This window comes from Sinocyclocheilus grahami, unplaced genomic scaffold (genome assembly GCF_001515645.1).
Source record: "Sinocyclocheilus grahami isolate Dianchi unplaced genomic scaffold, SAMN03320097.WGS_v1.1 scaffold1381.1, whole genome shotgun sequence".
Classification (NCBI taxonomy): domain Eukaryota; kingdom Metazoa; phylum Chordata; class Actinopteri; order Cypriniformes; family Cyprinidae; genus Sinocyclocheilus; species Sinocyclocheilus grahami.
Window position 1 is genome coordinate 165,304 of NW_015506560.1, and position 23,854 is coordinate 189,157.

The 23,854-nt window shown below is 37.3% G+C and overlaps 2 protein-coding genes across 2 annotated transcripts in view; one reads left to right on the forward strand and one right to left on the reverse strand.

The window, feature by feature from the left end:
- The window catches only part of LOC107569788 (uncharacterized), a 22,480-nt gene extending 8,551 nt beyond the window's left edge, over positions 1 to 13,929 (reverse strand). Inside the window, exons 1-7 of the mRNA XM_016255941.1 lie at positions 13,899 to 13,929; positions 13,661 to 13,804; positions 7,848 to 8,174; positions 7,108 to 7,230; positions 6,490 to 6,528; positions 4,388 to 4,438; positions 2,891 to 3,202 (exon numbers count right to left, since the gene is read on the reverse strand). Of these exons, the coding sequence (XP_016111427.1) occupies positions 2,891 to 3,202; positions 4,388 to 4,438; positions 6,490 to 6,528; positions 7,108 to 7,230; positions 7,848 to 8,174; positions 13,661 to 13,706 (898 nt within the window). The 5' untranslated portion in view covers positions 13,707 to 13,804; positions 13,899 to 13,929. The remainder of the gene's footprint in view (positions 1 to 2,890; positions 3,203 to 4,387; positions 4,439 to 6,489; positions 6,529 to 7,107; positions 7,231 to 7,847; positions 8,175 to 13,660; positions 13,805 to 13,898) is intronic.
- LOC107569783 (SLAM family member 5-like) lies at positions 13,734 to 19,521 on the forward strand. The gene is made up of 4 exons (XM_016255937.1): positions 13,734 to 13,791; positions 17,310 to 17,621; positions 18,819 to 19,106; positions 19,328 to 19,521. The coding sequence occupies exons 1-4, from the start codon at positions 13,734 to 13,736 to the stop codon at positions 19,519 to 19,521; spliced, it is 852 nt and encodes a 283-aa protein (XP_016111423.1).
- The last annotated feature ends 4,333 nt before the right edge of the window (positions 19,522 to 23,854 follow it).

Consider the following 23,854-nt stretch of genomic DNA (forward strand, 5'->3'; position numbering starts at 1 on the left):
CTTTCGGGCTTGAACTGATGGTAAAACTAAGGACATTATTTACTGTCTTTACATTTATGTTTAAAGCTGAAGCTCGCGATTATGGAAAGGGGCGTTACATTTTCCGACGCGTGCTTGTGATGTTCGGCCAATCACAATGCACTGGGTCAGCTGGCCAATCAGAGCAGACTGTGATGGTCGGAAGGAGGGGCTTTGTAGAAAACGACGCGTTTGAGAGAGGCGGGGCATAGAGGAACTACAATGATGTACAGTATTTGAAAAATAATGTGTTTTTTGAACATTAAAGCATGTCAACATATTCTGTTACATCAAATACACAAAATAATGATCTTTAAAATAGCATCATATGACCCCTTTAATGTCTGAGCAGGGCGATAATCACCATAGACATTGAGGGTGACTAGTCCCCCCAATAATTAGAAATCGCTAAACCTTTTTTCTCAAATATGGCCAATTTGAGAGAGAGAGCGAGAGAGAGAGAGAGAGAGAGAGAGAGAGAGAGAGAGAGAGAGATTTCTTAGGGAAATATTTTCACCCCTACCCCTTGGCACTCTGTTTCAAGGGACAAGGGGAAGGGGTATAAAATAGAACTGGGATTGGGCCTAAGTCTGTCGTCAATAGGACAAATGGAGTAAAAGAACGTTCGCTTTGACACGTTTGGTTTAAACGGCTCGTTCATCAGAAGGATCCCAGCGTAAGAAACAAGTTGATAGTTTATTTTTAATGGCATCCCGGATCATGTCTGAGGATTGATCAGAGCATTTTGTTTTGTAAACGAGGCACAGTGTCATAGAAAGTTGACAAAAGAAACACTTGTTGAAAGATGAAGCGGTATAGTAGCGTTGTCCCATTTCTTAGGGAAATATTTTCACCCCTACCCCTTGGCACTCTGTTTCAAGGGACAAGGGGAAGGGGTATAAAATAGAACTGGGATTGGGCCTAAGTCTGTCGTCAATAGGACAAATGGAGTAAAAGAACGTTCGCTTTGACACGTGTGGTTTAAACGGCTCGTTCATCAGAAGGATCCCAGCGTAAGAAACAAGTTGATAGTTTATTTTTAATGGCATCCCGGATCATGTCTGAGGATTGATCAGAGCATTTTGTTTTGTAAACGAGGCACAGTGTCATAGAAAGTTGACAAAAGAAACACTTGTTGAAAGATGAAGCGGTACTAGATCTGACTGCAGCTGCATCACAATTCGTAAGTAAATGATTTAATAATGGTTTGTCTGGAAATTACCGTTTTATTTTGATTATGTTGTCAAAACGCATGCAAAAGCGAGGACGGGGAGTTGATACTGTTTCCCATGCAAAGACGTTAGCCAATTATAACAGTGGCCGATTCCTGACAAGCCATAAAGGACACACCCCTTAAAAACAGGTCGTTTCATTGTTGCATATACTGTGTTGCATCATGCTAATGCACTGTATGAACCCTGCTCATGCTTTTTATGACATATTATGATACTAAGATGGCGCCGCAGACGGCAGCCGCAGTGTTTGGCTCTCCAGTGTTTGTACTGTTTTTGTTAGTTTTTCCTGTTTTTTGTTTCTCAAACACGATCAGTTTTACCAGGGATGAGCTGCTGAACATTCGGCAGAACACACCACACAATCTTCTACCGGATTTCGTTTATTCGGACGTTTTGCTGAACGTTGTACTTGGCGGAGCTGCTGCGCTGATCAAGCGCTTCAGGACGCGCAGACGGGGGAAGCGAGCCGGCGCGCTCGTGAAGCTCAGGAAGCGCGGATTCAGAACGCCGTTGCCGAGCATCCATCTGGCGAATCTCCGCTCTCTACCCAACAAAACAGACGAACTTCTTCTGCTCTCCCGGACAAATAAGGATTTTTCAAACTCTGCTGCTCTGTGTTTCACGGAAACCTGGCTGAATGACGCCATTCCGGACAGCGCGCTACAACTGCCGGGCTTCAACTTATTTTATTTTATTATATTCCTATTCCATCTATAGCACACCTGTACATACAATTTATTCTTTTTTTTTGTGGTTTATATTTATGCATGTGTATTTTATTCACATCTCACTTTTATTATCTGTGTGTTGTTGTTGTCTCAGTGTACTGGAAGCTTGTGACACTATAACAAATTCCTTGTATGTGCAAACATACTTGGCAATAAAGCTCTTTCTGATTCTGATTCTGATTCTGATTTTCTAATACATTTTTGCTTGCTTGCATAGACAATCCGGATTGGTGCAAAACATCTTTGACCACTGTGCTCATGTAGGTTTTTTTTTTTTTTTTTGCGTCTCACACATGCATTACATATTTTAAAGCTTTTTTCTTCAAAATAACAGGAAAGACTGTGGGGAAACTGTATACTTTTATCATTCATCTGTGCATGTTTATGTAACATCTGTAAATAAAGGAAAGAAAATCAGCTACTACTAAACGCAATGGAAGGTGCTGTAGTAGCTTCAAGCAAAAACAAATGAACCTCAAACCGAAAAGAGTTTGCTAAAGTGACAGTATCTGTACCATTACACAGTAATCAACATGGGTTTGGCTTTTTAGAAACAATTTACTTTTAAAGCATCACACTGACTACGTCCACAAAACACTGATTATGCTGGTAAAAATATCAATCTCTAAATGGTTACTACGGTTTACCAATAAACTGTGTTATAATAGTTTCCATAATTTTACCTTATCTGATATGAATAGCAGTTATCGTGTCTTATGAGTATTTTTTCCAAATGTCTGTAATTTCTAAATAATTATGTTCAGTATGTCTGTTGATTGTGTGAACAGTCAACTCAACAGATCGAAAACTCAATCTGCCAATTTTATGGTAATTTATCAAGCTTAATGTCTGAATTAACCGCCAATAAAGAAATGTGATCTTTATACTGAAAAAAATTAAGATTCTTACGTCTGACAGTTACAATGAATCTTTGGAACGAGGCTCCTCTGCTGCTGCTGGTCTGTAGTTTATAGACTCCATTGTGTTCAGCTGTGATGTTTGTGATGGTCAGTGATGCAGTCTTGTCTAGTTTCAGTTTGTCTCTGAATCTCCCATCAGCACCATCAAATACAGTGATCTCTCTGGTTTCGCTTTTGATTTCAGCTATGAGAGTCTCTTGAGGTCCAAACGTCCACAGGATCTGATCATCTCCCTGTATTCCAACATCAATTTTTAGAGTGACAGATTCTCCCTCCATTACTGACACCGTCTTCTCTTCATCTGTCACAGCAGCACACAGAAACAGAGAAATGAGGAGAATGTAAGTGAATGAGCAAATTGACATGTTGTTAGGTACAGTATGAAGCGAAGTGCCTAAAACCCCCTTAGCTCTTATAAATTCACTGTAAACCACGGCTTCACGAGGCTTATTGCTTTTATAAAATGGTTATTCCATATACGTAGTAAGGTTTCACAGAATATAGTGTAATGATAGAAGTAAAAACAGTATTCTTCCACCAAACAATGTAGTTCCTCAGAAACAGTTGTGGTTCCAACAAAGTGGTTGCCGAGCAACACACAGAATTAAACAAAGGTGTATGTTTGTAGAGTAATTTACAACAGCTTTGAACACAGCTCAACCAATCAGAATCAAGGACCGGAACTAACCGTTTTATAAAAATTGATAACAGTTTACAATAATGTTGTGTCTTAAAGGGATCATGATGCTGCTAAAAAGAACAGTATTTGGTGTAATGAAATGTGTTTATGCGGTTTAAGGTAAAAAAAAACACATTATTTTCCACATACTGTACATTATTGTTTCTCCTCTATGCCCCGCCTTTCTGAAACGCGTCGATTTTTACAAAGCTCATCGTTCTGAAAAGCGATGGGGTGCTGTGATTGGCCAGCTATTCAGTGCGTTGTGATTGGCTGAATACCTCAAGCGTGAGACAGAAATGTTACGCCCCTTGCCATATTGTGATGATGCCCTGTCAGGCCGGAGCGATGATTCAAAAACATTAAAACCCATTATAAACGAGGCATTCGTTGCATCCAGTGGGGACATAATTATGGATTATAATGATTTATACTGTCTTTTTACGCATTGCGTTGCATCGCGCCGCATAAACATAAAACCATGTCTGCATTTGTGATCGGAGAAATTACTTCTTTCTTTGCATGAACATTTGGGCGGCGTTATGCAAATCTTCCCACATAGTGATGTATATATGGGGGCGTGTTAGAACGAGCCGTTTTAGGTAGGTGCGGCTGACTCTTAACTTTTATAAAGAATATCTCTTTGTATTTGAGACTTTAGTCTTTGCAACTTTACAGATCTTCTTTATGCACCAAGAGCTTGTAACACTCCAAAGAGAAAGGAAAAATTTAAATCGCATCATATGCCCCCTTTAATAATACAAATTAAATTAGTTAAACTCTTGCTATACGAGTTGAAATACTTACATGTTTTGCACAGTTGTTCAGTGATCGTGTCTTCATCTGTCACAGCAGCACCTAGAAAAAGAGAAATTAAATTGTGAGAATGTAGATGAAGATGTGTGGTTCTTTACATGCTTCTAATAATCGGTAATCGGTATATTTAATATACACTCAGGCAGCAAAGGATATTTCCACAGAAATGTCAACTATACTGTTAATATTCCTTCATTAATAATACATAATTAAAAAAAACATTTAGTTAACCCAACGATGTAAATTCTGACATTATTGAATTGCCCTCATGTCTTGACTTTGACTTTCATCTCTGAGACAGAAAAAATTAAGATTAATCAAAATCTTTCCTTTGGAGTTCTGCCGAGAGAAAAAAAAAAAAAAAAAGATATAAAAAAAGAAAAAACAACAGCATGCAGGTTTCAAATGAGTTGAAGGAGAAAAAATAATGAATCTAAATAATATTTGGTCACACTTCATTTTAAGGTCCAATTCTCGCTATTAACAAACCATTAACTACGACTTTAGCCTCAAACTCCTAATTTGCTGCTTATTAATAGTTAGTAAGGTAGTTGTTAAAGGGAAGATCAGATGCAAAATTCACTTTTACATGTTGTTTGAACATAAATGTGTCTTGGCAGTGTGTGTACACAACCACCCTATAATGATAAAAATCCACCCAGTGTTTTTTTAAATCCCCAAAAATCATGATCACTTTCTCAGATCAAGCCGTTCACAGATTCTTGGCAAATGGATGTCACACTGGCCAAGGCCTCTCCCATGACTATTGACGGGCACTGCCATTTTACCATAGACCCGCCTTGAGTGAGCTGTCATCAGTCCGCCATTGTTTGGACACCGAGCAGGTGTAGACAAGAATGACTCCTAAGCGATTGAGGTGTTCTGTTGTTGGATGTAATAATGAACATAGCAGTCGTCATTTACTCCCGACATCTGAGCCACTGAAGACGCAGAGGATGCGCCCCCCGATCTACATAAACGCGTCTATGTTCACGTGAATCATTCGTGATCCAGCTTCACCTACAGAAGAAGTGAGTGTAAGCTTTTTTTTAATGAATCTTTGCAAACGGCCTTTTCTAATAATGTGCTAGTTAGCAAAGTTCCCAGACGAATGCGGCTAAAGTTTACAGTCTCAGAGAACAGCTGCTCACCCGGTGGAAGAGAGGGACGGGGTGAGCAGAAGCTCATTAGCATTTAAAGGGACATGCACCGAAACAGGTCGCTGTGAACACAGCTGTTTTTGACAAGGTAAAGCGGGTGTTGTTTTACACAACCATTGAGAAATTTTAACCAAAGTATGCTATAGACTTTTCATGAAGACCACAAAGAATCGTACCAACTTGTGGAAAATGGGCTTCTGATGTCCCCTTTAAGTTAAGGTATTGGGTAGGATTAGGGATGTAGCGTATGGTCATGCAGAATAAATGCTTTATAAGTACTAATAAACAGGCAATATGTTTATAATAGGCCTGTTAATAATCAACTAGTTAATAGTGAGAATTGGTCCCTATATTAAAGTGTTACCTAATATTTTTATAAATAATCATATTTTAGTAAATGTTTCTAAATTATTATTTTTTTTCTATATGTAATATATCTTATATATATACTTTCTATAAATAAAGTAATACTAATGATCAGACATGAATTGATAGATGAACTCACTTACAGTGGTAGGAAACAAAAGCATTAAAGCAAAGAAAAAAAAAACACCAGTGCATCTCCATCTTCAGAGTTTATGTAATAGTGTCTGAAAGAAGAAGCTGAATGAAACCATAAACAGTGACAACAACAGTTGTGAGTCAGACAGCCCACACAAACCTCAAAACAGCCACAGCAAGCTTCATGCTACATTCTCAGCCTTGCCATTAGTTCTGTGAACTAAGATGTAGTTGTGGTCAGTTCTGCATTTTTAACAGAAATTAGTATATTAATGCCATGCAACTCAGTATTGGACAATCACACATTATATTAATTATTGCATTAGATTACAAACAGAACTTGTGGTAATAAAAAAAAAAAAATGTAGAAATACAGAATATGAACACTCATACATAAGAACTCTGTTTTGCCGTTTCAGCTGTAATACTCACTCTCTTTTAACATTTGTTCAGAGATCTCTGGTTCTTGTCCTATCAGCACATAGAAATGGAAAAAAATAGTAGATCATTAGAGATGATCAACACCATTTTTTTTATTTTTATTATTTGACAACTGAATGTGCAGTTAAGTGGTTATTTGGTGAAAATCTTCCTCTTTGCTCATCAGTCAATTACAATACTATTACGGTCCTTTAACAGAAATGTTTCTATGAACTATTGTGGCATTAAAAAGAGAGAGAGCGAGCTCAGAAGGATGGCTTTTGACTTTTTTTTTTTTTTTTGCTTGAACCATTCCTTTAAGTAAGTATAAACAACTAAAACTAATGAGCAGATAAGAGGCGACACATGACATATATTTTTCTTGTTTTACATATACATCTGTGAGGTGATATGAAGAGCCCAGGCAGACCAGCTAAAATTCAAAATGGCCAAAAGAGAGCAGGATTATGATTTTAGGTCTTGTGCAACCTGTGCGATCACAGATGTTATTAGCAGATCTTGTGGTAACAAAAATAACTATTGACTATGGAAAATCATATTATACATTTAAACTCTACTGTGGCATGATAAAGCTCATTTTACACTTGCTGTATGAGTTGTAATACTTACCCATTAAATGCTGTAGATCACAGATTCTGTGGCGATAGTAAAAAACAACAGCAGCTGCAGCTACAGGCACCAGCAAAACAATCACACATATTCCTGCAATAGAACCTGGAGACAGACCTGGTACTGTAATGATAAAGAGAGACAGGAACAAACACTTTAAACATCAGCACTGTATAACCTGAGTGAAAATCTGATAACTACATCTTTGTTAATGAGCGTTAATTTAATTTTAACATTAAAACAGTAGTGAAGATTTAACAATTAAAATAGTGTAACATTATTATCAGAAATCCGAGAACAGTCCGTATTTATCACATATTTTAAGCTAAGAATTCTTCTGGGAAAGACGTTTTGAGCTCTGAAAGTTAACGTAAAATGTCATGAAGTTTATTTGAAAAGGAAAATCTGATTCCTCATGATTAGGACATCACGTCATCTGAATTACAGACAGCTGATGAACAATCATTCTTCAAACGATTTTAATAGTATAAAATCAGCATCACACTTGCCATCCTGCTGCTGTTCTGAGTATCAGTCATGTGATCACCTGTGGCCCAATCCCAGCTGCGATGATATTCAGAACAACAGCATGACTGATATCGTGAAACTAAAACTATGTAAGATTGCTGAACACAGTGTAACTAATATGTTGTAGCTGCACCTTAAAAATCTGCTTAATTCAATTTCATTTATTAAGTAATACACATTTGAAAACAACTTACTAAAAAAAGTATCCTCACCAAAAACAGTAACATTGAATTTATTATATGTGGTCCCAGTGTTGTCGTCGATCTGTACTTCATAAAGTCCAGAGTGTTTGGTTCTCATGTTCTTGATGGTTAGAGATCCAGTCTGATTATTCAGCTGCAGTCGGTCTCTGAATATCTCAGTGTTATTTGACAAGGTAACATTTTCAGAACTGTCAGCAATGATTGGACCTTTAACTCCAAACCTCCACACTATCTTAATAATTTCCTGTATTTGAGTGAGACTAGTGTTTAGAGTGACAGAACCCCCCTTCATCACTGACACTGACTTCCCGTCATCTGTTTCAGCACCAAACACACCTGCAGAACAAACAGAAACAGTTTCTCAGAGATTAAACTCATAGAACATTGAACAAATTTAACAGATCATTTAGTCTTGTCTTATAAACACAAGCTACAAATAAAGATCGGCGCATTCCAACAAATTAATGAGAGAAAATCTCATTAATTTATCTAGAATCCATGGATTACATTTATTTTTTTAGCAGACACCTTATAAATGAATACTTAAATACAAAGCTACTTATAAATGAGAAATACATAATAAGCAATTCATCCTACACAGGCAGTAACATGAGATGTGCTGTGATATAATGTTCCAGAGTGGTTTCAAAATGTTTACAAAGGTTAGAGTTTTTTTTATGTTAATTACAATTGCTGCCTCTAATTATGGACAAAGAGGAAGAAGAGATTAGGTCAACAGGATTGGATTTGTGAAGTGAAAATTATAGTTTTTATTTAGCAAAAAGATAAAGATGCTTAGGGCACCCATTTGCTGACCAAATGGGTGCCCTAAGCAGAATTGTATTGTTGTGCCCCCTCCCACAAAAAACACCTACTATAAGGGGTCAAAACAGAACTTTAATAAAATATAAAAGTAAATAAATTGTAATTAAATTGTATTACTTAAAAATTACAATTGTAGCTCTAGACAGTTAACCATGGCTATGATTTTATTAATACAGTTGTCCGATTGATTTTATGGTCTCAAGCATTCAGAAATCACACAAAATAAAATTAAGCAGTTTTACTACGATAACCATGGTTAATTTTGGTAAGGGATGTGATGTCCACATGTTTTTGTTGAAGAAATTAAAGAGGCTGTAGCATTTCTATCACAAAAAGGTGGCCAAATATTAAAAATTAAGTGGATATTGGAATTAAATGTTTGATCAATATTAAACAAGGATTTGATCGTGCTGTAAGGGTAACAACAGCAATTATCAGGCCTTTGGTGCCCTTTGCAATAATGTAAATTGTTTATTTTGTATTACATTATGTATTTTAACAGTGTTATTCAATGAAACCATATGATTATTATTAATTATAATAACCAATCGCCTCGTTGTTTTATATAATACATTTTAAGTCATGGAAACTAATATTAAGTCAGATGCGTTGTTGGTGGTGGTGAAATTATTACCAACATTAAAGGGGTCATATGATGCGATTTCAAGTTTTCCTTTCTCTTTGGAGTGTTACAAGCTCTTGGTGCATAAAGAAGATCTGTAAAGTTGCAAAGACTAAAGTCTCAAATCCAAAGAGATATTCTTTATAAAAGTTAAGAGTCAGCCACACCTACCTAAAATGCCTCGTTCTAACACGCCCCCATATATACATCACTATGTGGTAATATTAGCATAATGCCGCCCAAATGTGCACGCAAAGAAAGAAGGCGTGGTTTCATTAACAGCAGTCATGTTGATGCAGCCATGTCAGGGAGACGCTGTGTTTCAGTGCGAAAGCAAAAGCACTTTATTTGGCCTTCCGGAAGTAGATGCAATTAGGAATCATTGGTTAAGATTTATTTACAACAGAACAGCACAACCCAGATGTTCGAATTTGTACAACGCATTTTATGGACGACAGTTTTTTGAACCTAGAAGAGTACAAAGCTGGCTGTGCACAAAGGCTATTTCTAAAAAAAATATGTTGTAAGTATGTAAGTATGTTTTGTTATTAGTTTAAGTATTTGCTATTGCCTGTTCAAATACGGAGTTTTGCGCAGCGCAGAGTAACGCGTTGTGTGTGTGTGAGGGGAACAGGGTCACATCACAGGAGAGTGAACTGACAGTCAGAAATCATAGCACGTCAGCTGTCTTAACCGCGGCTTGTGTACTGCATCATCACTGTTGTCCTTTCGGGCTTGAACTGATGGTAAAACTAACGACATTATTAACTGTCTTGATATTTACTTTGAAAGATGAAGCTCGCGATTATAGTAAGGGGCGCTACTGTTAAAAACTGTTTAGATAAAACCAGATAAAAAAACGGGGCATTTACCTATAAGCGCCAGCGCAGGTCAAATTTACCCGCTATATAAATGCCTGTATGTTCGCGCTGTCATTTTCGTGCTGCTTATGTTTTAACATAGTACATTGCTAGGCAACACCTTTCACTCACTGAATTAGCAGTTATCGGTTTCATAAATAAAGACAAAATGAGTATAAGAAGGCGATTTATGAATGCTGAAGATGAATAAGAAGCACTAAATGCCATGAGCGATGGAGAGTCTGATGGTGGGGAGATAAGCAAAGCGTCCTGTCGGCTCAGCATCTGACGGCGATCAATATCATATTTAGACACTTTATCCTGTTACTCATAATTGTTAAAAATTTGGATTAATTATTTAATTTTTGTTTTGCCATTTCTATCGTTTATTGTTAGCTTCTGTGTTGCTATTTATTCTAGTCTGCCTGTTTCCTGAAGAAAAAAAATCAGATCTGATGTAGGCTAATGAATAAAACCTTTTTTTTTTATTACCCGAAGTTTATTGGTGTTGTTCTTGTATAATTCAAATTATAAATGATATAACTAAACACTTTAATAATTAATTAGGTGAAGCTGTGCGCTTGGATTTGTCATGCATCATCCTATGCAATGTGGTGAATTATTATTGCTCATTATTGTCTATAGGCTATTTTAGTAATTTAAATAACATAGGTTATCTTAATATATTGATTAATGACATTGTATTATAATAGCCCGTTACACCACCTAAATGTATATGTATTTACTTCCTTCTAATTATCGTTGTCAGTGCAGGCTTGTTTGGCTTAATATTGACCGTTATGAAAAGTGACTAGTGCAGCCTGCATAAAAAAAGTTTTGAACATAAAACAACAGGACAAAAATATAGTTGATGACTAGACAATCATTTCATGACTTCTCTGTGAATACATTAGCATAATACAGTGAAATATTATGTTCTTTAGTTATTCAGAAACAAATTAAATTTCTAGTTAATCTAAAATAAAATATGCTATATAAGTAAATATTCTCTGTGAGAGCAGAGCCCAAAGCTCGTGGCCAGTGCTGTTCGGACCGGAGTTTGAACATCTGCTTAATGAAACGGGAATCACCCATGAGCTCTCCCGCGAGCCGTCCCAGCGCAGAGGAAAGATTTTACTCTATGGCTTTGTCCAAGTAACGGGGGCATCCCGGGGCTCGAAATTCGCAGGGTATGAGGGGGTAGTGACGCTGGGTGTAACTAAAAAGGTGCCATTGTTCGGTGAGGTTGGGGAGTTACGGAACAATCTCATATCGCATAATCTTATTAACTGTTTATCTCCTGATCTGCAACTTTCTTTACAACGCTATTCAGCGCCAATCCTGCCGTGCAGTCAGTTTCGTCATGTGCGTGGGTAAAATTTACCCGCTGGCGGTTTTAGGTATACAGCGACTAGGGCTGCACGATTAATCGAATGTGATTGTTACGCGCGTATTTTGTTAGTAATGCCGGTTCTGTAATCAGCAGTAAATCATCATCACGTGCTTTCAGATGGAGCAGAATTTACTACAAACGCTATTCAGCGCCAATCCTGCCGTGCAGTCAGTTTCACTGCTTAAGGTTAGGGTCAGGTGTGGAGTAGGTTTAGGGGTTAGCATTTTTTGTAGCATAGTGTAGGAAATCAACACTTTAATTGACAACCAATAAAATATTTAAAATCAGCTGTGGGGCGGAGTTTGCACTGAAGTGGATTGGGGGGGAAAAATTGCACATGCGTGTCATGTGCCTGTCTGTCAATGGGAATAAGCCACGCCCTATTTTGGAGCTCCCGCCCCGTTTTGGAGTTCCCGCCCCCATTTGGAGATCTCCAGGCTGCAGTTATACCCTTCTCCAAACATGAGGTGAGAGCGAGCGCGGGCGCAGATGCGGGAATGGCGAGTTTTTTGTTTTTTTTTAGCAACTGCATGGGATGGTACCCCCCTGGGAGTTGGTGCCCTACGCAAACTGCGTAGCCTACTCTGCGTATAGGGAGCGGCGGTACTGTGACCCACCCAGAATTGGCATAGAAGTGGTCCACCCAGCACCAGACGTCATTTGGACGTCATTTTTTGGGCTAAATCAAGTCGGCCCGTCATGGACTTCTTTTAGCCCAAAAAGCGACGTTGAAAATTGGTCTTTGTTTGGTCCATCAGATTTGGTCCAAATTTAGCCCTAAAGCGACGTTGAACGCATGACAATCGCAGCTTCTGTCGAATCGCGATCTCGATTCCATTTCGATTTATCAAATTATTTAACAGCGACCTCTGGCGGTTCTAGTGTTAATTATGATGATCATTTGTATTCAGCCCTACTTGGGTAGGTATCACTGCAGAATGGAGATCTCCAAAATGGGGCGTGAACTCCAAAAGTGGGCAGAACCTCCAAAATGGGGCGGGGTCTAATACATAAAACATAAAGCTTAAAATTTGTTCCTCATGATACGTGTACGAATATTCATGCGTTAAAAAAAGTAGTATGGGTATCATTACCCTGCTGAAAAAATTTTACAAAAGTGTTTGTTTACCACAAAGTATATTTTGGTCATCCCTTTAAAAATAATATTTTAATTGTATGCTTTTTAGAGTTTTAAAGTGCTGTAAATAGTTGTGTGAAATACTTAAGTGCTTGAATTTCTCTCTCAAAAGTTTGTACAAACCCTAAAATGCATAATGTAATGAAAAGTAACTCTTTCTTCCACAACACCATGGTTATAGTTAGCGTTACTACTTCTGGTTATATGTCAGCGCTGTTTGACCTGTTTATAACAGATTTCTGTGCAGAATTGGAATGCTTCTCACTAGAGCTCACAGCAACCTTTATTCATTCTGCAGCAAATTCAAGTGCTTCTCACTGGATCTCGCACACTGTGCAGTAACAGTGTCGCGAAATCAACACTGCTTCCTGAGTAAACCTGTTCTGAGCTTGGAGAAGTTTGTTTGCTCTGCGCTGATCCAGCTGATAAACGGTCTGCACTGCACAGCTCAAACGAGTAGCGCCGTTTCACTAGCTTTTCTTTCGCTTGCTGTTTGATGTTTCTACGGTGGCCGAGAAGTGCAAAGCAAATATTTAATGTGTCAATAAATGTTTTGGTAATCTTGTAAATTGTCTTATTTTGACAGTAATTAGGCCTGAAAATAGGTTTTTTTCACCTTTAACTTTTCAACCAAATTTAGACGTAATTTGGACGTCTTTTTATAGACGTCTTTTCGACGACCTGAAAAAGACGTCTTTTCACCTTTCAACCAAATTTTAACGTTGTTTAGACGTCTGGCATTTACGTCTTTTCGACGTCTTTTCAACGAGTTTTTGCTGGGTGGGCCCCAATTAAGTGGCATGTTGTTTTAAAAATAAAGTTTTTATACCGACTAAGATTCGCTGAAGAATTAGGCTAGCCTTGTTGTTTATATAATACTAAAGTGATCACTGTTAATATAAGAAACTGCAGGATTAAAAAAAACAACATTTCTGGAGTAAAAGTGAAAACATGTTAAAGAATAACCAGAAATCGTACACTTACCGCACATCAGTAATAAAAACAGCTCGGTACTGAAAGTGCTCTTCATATTGTTGCAGATTCCAGCGAAGTTTCGATGACTGAATACAATGTCGATGAATATTTGCGCACTCACCCGATGGGCAGCGATAACGGTTAACAAAGCCACTAAACAAAGATATTTTTATACCGACTGTGACTGACTAATGAATTTATTGGAGATTTATATGCTCAAAAAGGCATTACTTTTCTGCTTACAAACCTGACTGACCATAGCAAAGCGCAACAGCCTGCTATTCAACCAAGCCTTCTCGATTCAGTATTCCTCAAAATGAATAAAAAACTCAGAAATAAATGCAAACCTGCAATAATTAAATGTTAAACAACACATATCCTTTATGTATTTAATCCCATTCTATTAACCAATGTCTTTGCTTCTGACCTTCGATGATCCAGTTCAACCGTACTAATAAGCACAAATTACTCTAGACAACATTTGCGTGTTTTTTGTTTATTGCTGAAGTGTGTTGAAATGTCTTCTTCTGCATTCTACTGTACGGACGTAAATGTACTTTCCCTTCAGCCTGAGGCTTATTCATTTCACTTTTGGTGTGAAAAGGCTTTTATATTTGCCAAAAAAATAACTTTTTTATTTTAAAAACAAACAAGAAAGCCCTGTCCAGATTTAAAAAGTAACGCAAAAGTAACGTAACGCATTACTTTCCATAAAAAGTAACTAAGTAACGTAATTAGTTACTTTATTATGGAGTAACGTAATATTGTAATGCATTACTTTTAAAAGTAACTTTCCCCAACACTGCTTACAAAATAATATTGGATAAACATGAAAAAATCTTACCCCCTTTTTTTTGTCTGAGAACATTGCCAAATTGAATTAATAAAATCTTCTTCAGAAGAATGACAAAAATTGCAATTCACTTCAATGTCTGACTCATATTTTCTAAGAAAAGCTTTAATAGGGTAGCATTTACGAATCAACTTAAATGTTATTTCTTTTACTTTATTGGTGATCAGATACTTATGAGTCAAAGTCCATACTTTATCCCATGTGTAGAGCAACACTGTGGTGTTTCATTCTTGAATGGATGTATTTTTGAACAAATCGAATGAGCCAATGATTCAACAATCTATTCATGAAGACAGTCACTTGCTTCGTTTCAATTCGAATCCGCCGTTTTGAACGAATCGTTTGATTTGAATGATTCAGTTAATCATTTATTAAAACATTTATCAAAACAGGGACTTGCAGCACCTACTAGTGGTTTCTCTTTATTTATGTAACAAGCAGTCCAATGAAGGCGAGATTAAGAACCCAAGTGCAGCTTTATTCCAAAAGTAATCCAAAATACAAACATAATCCAAACAGAGACTTGACTTGGCAAGAACAGACTTGAACAGACTTGACTTGGCATGAACAGTAGTGATGGCGAGATGAAGCCTAATGAAGCATTGAAGCTTTTCATCCAAGTGGTTCACAAAAGGGTTCATTTCTCGAGGCTTCATTTGCTCTCAATACGACCTGGTGGCCAAAGAGTGTAAAGCATGCAGATACATTACAGATGACCCCAAGATGTGATCTGTTAATACACTGTATTTTTGCTCTAAAGCAATACAAGCCTCGATTTATATCAAACAACAAGGGTCACAAGACAAGAACCAACCAATGAGAGACAGGACACATGACTAACACAACCAATGAGAACAAGACACATGACGCAAAGAATCAATAGCAGGGCTGCGTTCAGCCCCGACAAAATGGTGCAACCGTTTTTTATTTTAACAGAAACGGTAGTGTGTTGAACACTCTGTTCTGATGACGTGAGAGTTGCAACTATGGCAGCTGAGAAGGCCATTCTTTGGGTTCTTTTTGAAGAATTTTCGGAGCCTGATGAAATCGGTATAAATACGTGTTTAATACTGTAAAATATGCTCGATGTTACAGTCACTGCCCTTGCCGTACAGAATCAAAGAGAACATCCCAATCCAGTGAAGGGATTTGTGGAAACTGTGGTAATTAATTATTGTGATCCAACATTTGCCTCGCATTTCAGGATGAAAAGACAAACATTTCAGGTGAAGGATAATCCACTTCTTACCTCCGAGGCTGTGTTATGATCTATATGACCTTATTCTTTTTATTGTGAGTATTAGGCTTATCATTATTGCTGATCACTGTTGTTGTGCTATGTTATTATAATATTTACCATTATATAATCAGAGGAGTATAGAAAAGTTTATGAAAGTGTCTAGCACACCTTCCTAAGGAAAGGATATGGACCAGAAGACATTGCAATTACTAAATGATATTTAGACAAACTTAAAGAAGTTCCAGATCTATACTTGTGCTCTTATTATTTAAGTTATGTTGCTTTTAATGTAAACAAACATGGGCAAACAATATACTTGCTCTTGTGTATTTATTTTGATGTTAATTACATTGTGTGAGCTGTCTCTTTAATACCACATGGTTTATATATACGTTGCTGCTGATTGGGCTGACATTTTTGACACACCCACCAAACAAGAGAAAATGTATCTCAAACCCCGTTGCACACCATTGCACACCATTGCACACCGTTTCCAGGAAACATGTTGTTCAAACCGGAAACCGTAGCAAAACGTTGCCCATCGGTTTGAGCTTGAACTTGCCCCAGGATAACATGAGTGCAAGGGAATCACATGACTAGACAGGGACCATGACTAAACTCCCAAATAAAAGACATGAGAGCAATGAATATGAAACCCAGACAAAACCCAAACCCCACGTTACAATTTATCCATGACAGGCCTAAACCACCAAAGATACCAGCACAAAAACACACAGAATAATTTAATTATAGACAAAAGTGATCCCAATGTGATCCCAAAAGTGATTCGCCAAAAAAATAAAAATAAAATAAACTTTCTAGCCCCAGAAGGAAAATAGTGTATAAATCATATTTCATTTTATAAAGCTAAATATTTTCTTTAATAAAAATGTTTTAAAAAATTTGACCAATTTTGTTATTATGTAAAGTTAGATACAGGAAATACCCGACACCTCCCATCCGCCCTGATTTTTTTTTTTACAATTAGACCAAAATGCAAAAACTGTTATTAGACCTCATTTCCAAATAAGTCTATATGAGACGCCATACACACTCTGAAGGGAAGTGCACAGAGTTTCATACCAAACCACAGACAGGCATCACTCTCATCTTCAGCGTGACATTTTCAGTCATGCCAAGATCCATTTGTTGTAACATTTCTTATTGATATAAAAATCTTATTTTCAGTATTGAGGAATTATTATTTGAAACTGTTCTGATGTTCAAACTGCTGAAGAAAATGATTCACCTGATTTTTTTCCAGTTGTGCTTGTGGTGTCTAGTTGGTAAGTTATAAATGTTTTATGGTGTCAGTCCGTACAGAAACAATGAGAAGATTTTGCATGCACTGTTAATGTTGTATAATGATGACTGTGAATCAATCGATGTCATTAACAACTCAAGTAAGCAAAACAAATGTTTAACTTTATCTTATCTTATCTTACTAAAAATGTTAACTTATTTTGATCATGCATTGAAATTCATGTCAAAGGGTTGTTGCAATTATTTTTTTTAAATAATAAAACAAAAATTGTTTACAACTATTATTTCTGTTTGTGCTCCAGGTGTGTCTGGAGTGAATGAAGGGAAGTCAGTGTCAGTGACAGAGGGAGATTCAGTCACTCTACACATACAGAGAGACGATGAGATCGAGTGGCGGTTTGGACAAAATAACATTCTCTTAGCTGAAATCAAACAGAACAATAAGAACACATTTTATGATGGTAGTGCTGGTGGGAGATTCAGAGGCAGACTGAAGCTGAATCAAACTGGATCTCTGAGCATCACAAACACCAGCACCACAGACTCTGGAGATTATAAAGTAACCAGCACTAAAACAAGGACTTTACTCAACACATTCAGGCTTAGTGTCTATGGTGAGTATAAGCTGTTCGGTATATATTCACCCTTTAACATTGTCAGTCAATGTCAAAATGAGTCTGATAATGATAATATAGATTAATTTGTGCAGAAACAAATGGCAGCTGCTCTTTGTATCATATTGCTAATTAACCAGATGAACTATGAATGTAGATAAATCAAACTCTCTAAGACTTCCAACAGATTATTTTCCATGCATCATTTTAATGTAGGCCTACACATGTATATTACGCACAAATAAGACCATTCACTGTTTTAAAGTCACAATATGTAAGATTTTTTTATTAAAATATGCAAAAACCACTAGAAGTGTTATATATTTTGCTGACTTGTGTACTTACATTATCCCAAATGTTTCGAAGAATGTTTAAATCCAGAGAATTAAGCTATTTTAACTAGCGACACGGACCGTGTCCATAGTGTCATTGTGTCGCCTGCCAAAGACTTCATAACCCCTCGATTTTCCATTTTGTTTTGTAGAAAACATGGAAACACCTAAGACGCTTTAATATGTTGTACGTTTTATTAGAACGGTGATGACCGCACAGAGTAGCATTATAACAGAACTTTCAAATGTATCTAGTATGATAAAACAGCGCTGCTTTTTTCCCCCCACATACACACGACCGGAAGGAGCGGAAGCGGTCATATGTGGCATAATAAAAGATCCGCTGCTTTCGAGCCGTGTGTCACGCTCGTTCAGCGGCCTCGTTTCGCTTCGCCGGCTTTCAGCCTCATCCTGCTTCATTCTACTGCGTTAATAAATCATTAGCTCATCCATGAACATGATTTCTGCCCGAGTCCCATCGGATTGCATCGGCTGTGGGGATGAAGACGACAACTCCCACGATTCCACACTCGGCGTCATCAAACTACGCCTTTGTTTCTTTGTTTGTTTTGAATACGCGCCCTCTAGCGGCAAAAAAATTACATATTGTGCCTTTAATTGTCTGCACTTGAGCTGCACACCCTTCACACTCATTTCTAAGATTTCTCAACCTTCACATTGTCCCAATTCGCCTACTTATACGATGCCCTAAAAGTATATACTAATTTTGTGAATAAAATTGCACACTTTTAAGCAGAAAAATCATCGCTGCACAGCTACATCCTATCGCTAGCAGTCGCTCATGCCGATGGAAGTCGCTGCATACATGTACTTTTTTTTTTTAAATGTAAAAAATGTTTTCCAGGTCATCTGCCTGTTCCTGTCTTTACGAGAGACTCTCCACAGTGTTCATCATCATCAGAAAGGTCATCAAAATATCTGTTGCTGTGTTCAGTGTTCAATGTGAGGGATGTAACTCTCTCCTGGTACAAAGGAAACAGTTTATTGTCCAGCATCAATGTGTCTGATCTCAGCATCAGTCTCTCTCTACCTCTGGAGGTGGAATATCAGGAGAAAAACACCTACAGCTGTGTGCTCAACAATCCCATCTGCAACCAGACCAAACATCTGGACATCTCTCAAATCTGTACAGGTACTGTAGCTGTGATATTAGCGATGATTTAGCCAATCTATGGTCCATTAATCATGCTGTGCTGGTGCTGTGATTGATTTTGAGTATTTCTACAATAAAACAATGCAAACATTGTACTCTCCTACTGACCTCAGACACTAATGTCCCTTGCTGTATTTCCCCCAAACTACATGAATCGTATTTTTGGTTTTCTAACGTTCTTCTAATTCTTCTCTCATAAGACTGTTGCTGTTGTGGTTCTACTGAGGCTGTGAACCGATTTGTCCTCTCTGCTCTGGTGGCCGTGGCCGGGGCCGGGGTGGCCATTCTGGCCATTCTGGTTTATGGATTCAGAACCAGAAATCTTCAACAGAAGAAGAGCGTGCAGACAAGAGCAACGGACACCGATCCATCAGATGTAGATGTCCTTGAATGACTGGAGCCATTGTCTGACAAGAAATCCTTTAAAGGGGTCATATGATGTGATTTCAAGTTTTCCTTTCTCTTTGGAGTGTTACAAGCTGATTGTGCATAGATAAGATCCCTGAAGTTGCAAAGACTAAAGTCTCAACACCAAAGAGATATTCTTTATCAAAGTTAAGACTCTGCCACACCCCCCTAAAACGTCTCGTTCTAACACGCCCCCACATATCTAGGTCACTATGTGGGAATATTTGCATAATGCACCCAAATATGCATGCAAAGAAAGAAGGCGTGGTTTCAGTAACCGCAGTTAGTGTTGAAGCAGCCATGTCAGGGAGACGCTGTGTGTTTCTAGGCGAAAGCAAAAGCACTTTATTTGGCCTTCCGAAAGTAGATGCATTTAGGAATCTTTAAGATTACTTACAACAGAACAGCAATGCATTTTATGGACGACCGTTTTGTGAACCTAGGAGAGGAGGTCATTCTGACTTTGCTATGACAATCTGGTGCTTCTGAATCAGCTACTGTTTTGTTATTAGTTTGAGTATTTGCTATTTAAATATTAAATTGCGGAGTTTTGCGCATCGTGTGTGTGTGTGTGTGTGTGTGTGTGCGCGTGTGTGTTTGTGTGTGTGTGAGAGAGAGAGAGAGAGAGAGAGAGCCAGCGTCCCATCACAGTAGAGTCAGCTGTCTTAACCGCGGCTTGTGTACTGCATCATTACTGTGTCTGTTCCCCTTTCGGGCTTGAACTGATGGTAAAACTAATGACATTATTTACTGTCTTTACATTTATTTTGAAAGCTGAAGCTCGCGATTATGGTAAGGGGCGTTACATTTCCGACGAGTGCTTGCGGCGTTCGGCCAATCACAATGCACTGGGTCAGCTGGCCAATCAGAGCAGACTGCGCTTGTCGGAAGGAGGGACTTTGTAGAAAACGAAGCGTTTGAGAGAGGCGGGGCATAGAGGACCTACAAGAATGTACAGTATTTGAAAAATAATGTGGTTTTTGAACATTAAAGCATGTCAACATATTCTGTTACACCAAATACACCAAATAATGTTCTTTAAAAAAGCATCATATGACCCCTTTAAGAAAATATCATTTCAATCCGATGGAAAAAATATAAGTTTGGAAGGAAAAAAAGCTATTGTCTGTGCGAGACTTCCGATTCATTCGCCGATTTAGGTAAATAACTAACCGATTATCAAGATGCAATAAACCAGTCTGTTTATGAATACAATTTTAAAATGGTTAGAAATATACAAGTTTGTAATAACAAGCAGCATAACGGAGTGATTGTACAGCTAAAATAACTAGGCAAAGCGAATTACACTTGCAACCTCGCACTTCGCACATTCACATTCATACAAAGCATCCGCACTTACGTTACTTTTTTTACCTTTGCAAAGAATAGTGCCTTGCAAACCCATTGCAATCACTATTAGATTAAAATGCTAAATAAATATATGGCTCCGTATGTCTCTTTCACTAACATCTGTAATCTCTCTCAATGTGATAGCCTAGTGTAAAAATTCTTAAGAATTATGCAGTATATTTCATATTGTTTTTATTCCTTTTTTACAATATTAAATAAACATCCTTTCATATAATCAAATTCTTAGGCCTCATTTCTGACCACTGGAAAAAATGTACCATGTTTGCAAACACAACACCATCATTCATCTGTGCTCACTGTTGATTGTAAAATCTGTAGTCTGTTAAGTCTCAATATTTCCAAGTTTAAATCAATCCATGAACAGTTTTGCATTTTCAATTTGTTGCATGACTAATGAAATTTAATATAAAATGTGTTAAAAACTATTTCAGCATGGTGTCTTTATGTAGCTTCCACATGAGCACCAAACAAGAACTGAGAATACAGAATACAACCATTGATTTTTGCAGATCTATTGCACAATATCCCACTGGCTAACATTAGTATCATAAATAACATTATTATTTTACAACTAAATGACTTTTTATCCAGAAAATACTACAGACACCACCAGGTCATTAAAAAGAAAAACTATAGATGAAAATATATATCTTTTAAAAAGTAGCACAACTTAAATGTATCATTAAAAACATACCCTTCCGAGAAGTTTCAGAATGAAACGCTGAGTGTGAAATGAGAAGACGAAAAAAGAACTGAGCAGCGCAGTCACAAAAATAAATGCGTGAATGCATGACCTTTAGTTTGTTCTTCAGTACATATTTGACTCTCGTTAAGATTGTTTTAGAACATTGTTGTATTCATGGCTGTTGAGCCCCACTGGTTTCCTGACTTATACTGATCTACAGATGTTTGGTCTGATCAAGTATCTCCATTGTGTTCAGCTGATAAAATCCTTGTTTGGTTCAGTCAGTGTCTCTCTGCTTTCCACAAATCACAATCAAACTCCACAGACCAACTAAAACCACTGACATCAGCTGCATCTGTCACTGAAAAGATTTCAGCAAGAGATGAATTCAATACAACAATCTGAAGACTGTTACAGTACACGAATAAGACATGTATTTCTGTGCAAACAGAGTAGCAAGTGATCAATGTAGAGCAAATGGACGTTTATAAAGCAGACAACATATGAGAACACAAATTAATTCTGATTGAATGAATATGATTCTCTTTTGCAGTATTACTGTTGCTTTACTTGACATATGTACCATTTAGAATCGATGTTTATTGTGAATGTTAAGATTTATTTAGACTAAAGGTAAAAAGTTGCCTATCAGGAGTTTATGACCCATCTACATATCACCTTTCAGTCTAGGCTTGCATGTCTGCATTTAACTCTGTTCTCGTAAAGACCCTGCTGGAGCGCCAACTAGTGACCGAACACGGAAAAACAACAGTGCCAAAGGCCTTACAACTGTATATCAACAATTCACTATTTCCATGATCAATTAAAATATATTTTATTGTAAATGAGTTAGCCTATATAATCACAGCCTGATCCTGTTTTGATTTAGATTCTGATTTGATCTGATGTATCACTATAGAAACCTCTGTATAGCCAGCAATATTAGGAGACTTTATAGATCTGTTCAAGGCGCTTAATTTCCTCACAGAACTTAGATTAAATGCATTTTAAGTAATAGTTATGGTTTTTTTGTTGTTGTTTTGTTTTTTTAACAATAGATATGTATTTTATGGTTCATGTGTATTGTTTTTGTCTTCTTTTCTGGTTAGTATGGTCTGCTACATGACATTTTTAATGACCCTTGTGACTGTTAATGAATATGAAAACACCTATTTTTTTTAACCACAGTCTCAAAGGCTAAAATGGGGTTTATTAATAATCTCTTTGCTTCTTTGAGTATTTGTTACTAAAATAATCAACTTTTTCATTCTATTCAACCAATGCAATGAATGTAGCCTATGTCTTAGAGTGAGACGCAGTACTGGGACCTCGTGATTCTGGTCCTGATTATTTCTTTGTCAGTTTTACTTAAACCGACGTCACATCAGGCTGTATTCGATTCGAATTCATGTTGTTCAATTTGCCTGAAGTGGCGCATTATCATTTTATCATTGTCATCATCAAATTAATATTTTAAAGTGTGACCTCGTTTAAACTTCCTGTACTCAGATTCGACGCCACCAGGTCAGAGGTCAGTGACTTTTGTGCTTATAATGAGATTCTTCTTACAACCACTAGATGGAGCTAAATGTATTAGGTCCCAACCCTGGTCCTGGAGGCACCCCAACAACACTGCATGTTTTGCATACCTCCTTAATCAAACACACCTGATTCAGGTCATCAGCTCATTAGTAGAGACTTCAAGACTTGAAATTGGTGTGTCAGAGAAAGGAGACATGCAAAACGTGCAGTGTTGGGGTGCCTCCAGGACCAGGGTTGGGAACCATGGTATTAGGAGGTACATCTGAATAATTGTTGGATTAATCAGCCATTTTATTTAACACAATTACAGAATAATTATGTTTTTACTGTGTTTATTTTTCTGAACAGATTCAGTCATGGCTGTGTAAAGTGCAAATTCTCCCCCCTTTGTGCATTCTCTACATATCTGTTGTATCTGCTAAGATTCAGTCTACTCTGAAGATCTGAAGATCCAGGAACGTGGTTGGGAAGCACTGAACTAGTCCCCCACTGGCAACCCCAAACTTGTTTAGTTTTACCAGTTTCTTAATGTGCTTTTTTAATAGGCTTGTTTGACCTTTTGACCTTTAGTCTAAATCATTCACACAGTGACATTAAGGGTCACAAACACAACTGTGTTCTATAGTCATTAAAATGCTATATAGCAGCACAATATGATTGTTATATAAATTTGGTCTCTATGTCATTGTTCACTACTGAAAAAAAAAACTGGTAAATTTCT

Excerpts from the sequence above, each read along its gene's own strand:
- LOC107569783 (XM_016255937.1), top strand. The coding sequence starts at position 13,734 with ATGACTGAATACAATGTCGATGAATATTTGCGCACTCACCCGATGGGC. Across the intron at positions 13,792-17,309 it reads CCCGATGGGCAGCGATAACG|GTGTGTCTGGAGTGAATGAA; the intron begins GTTAACAAAGCC and ends TTTGTGCTCCAG. Across the intron at positions 17,622-18,818 it reads ATTCAGGCTTAGTGTCTATG|GTCATCTGCCTGTTCCTGTC; the intron begins GTGAGTATAAGC and ends AATGTTTTCCAG.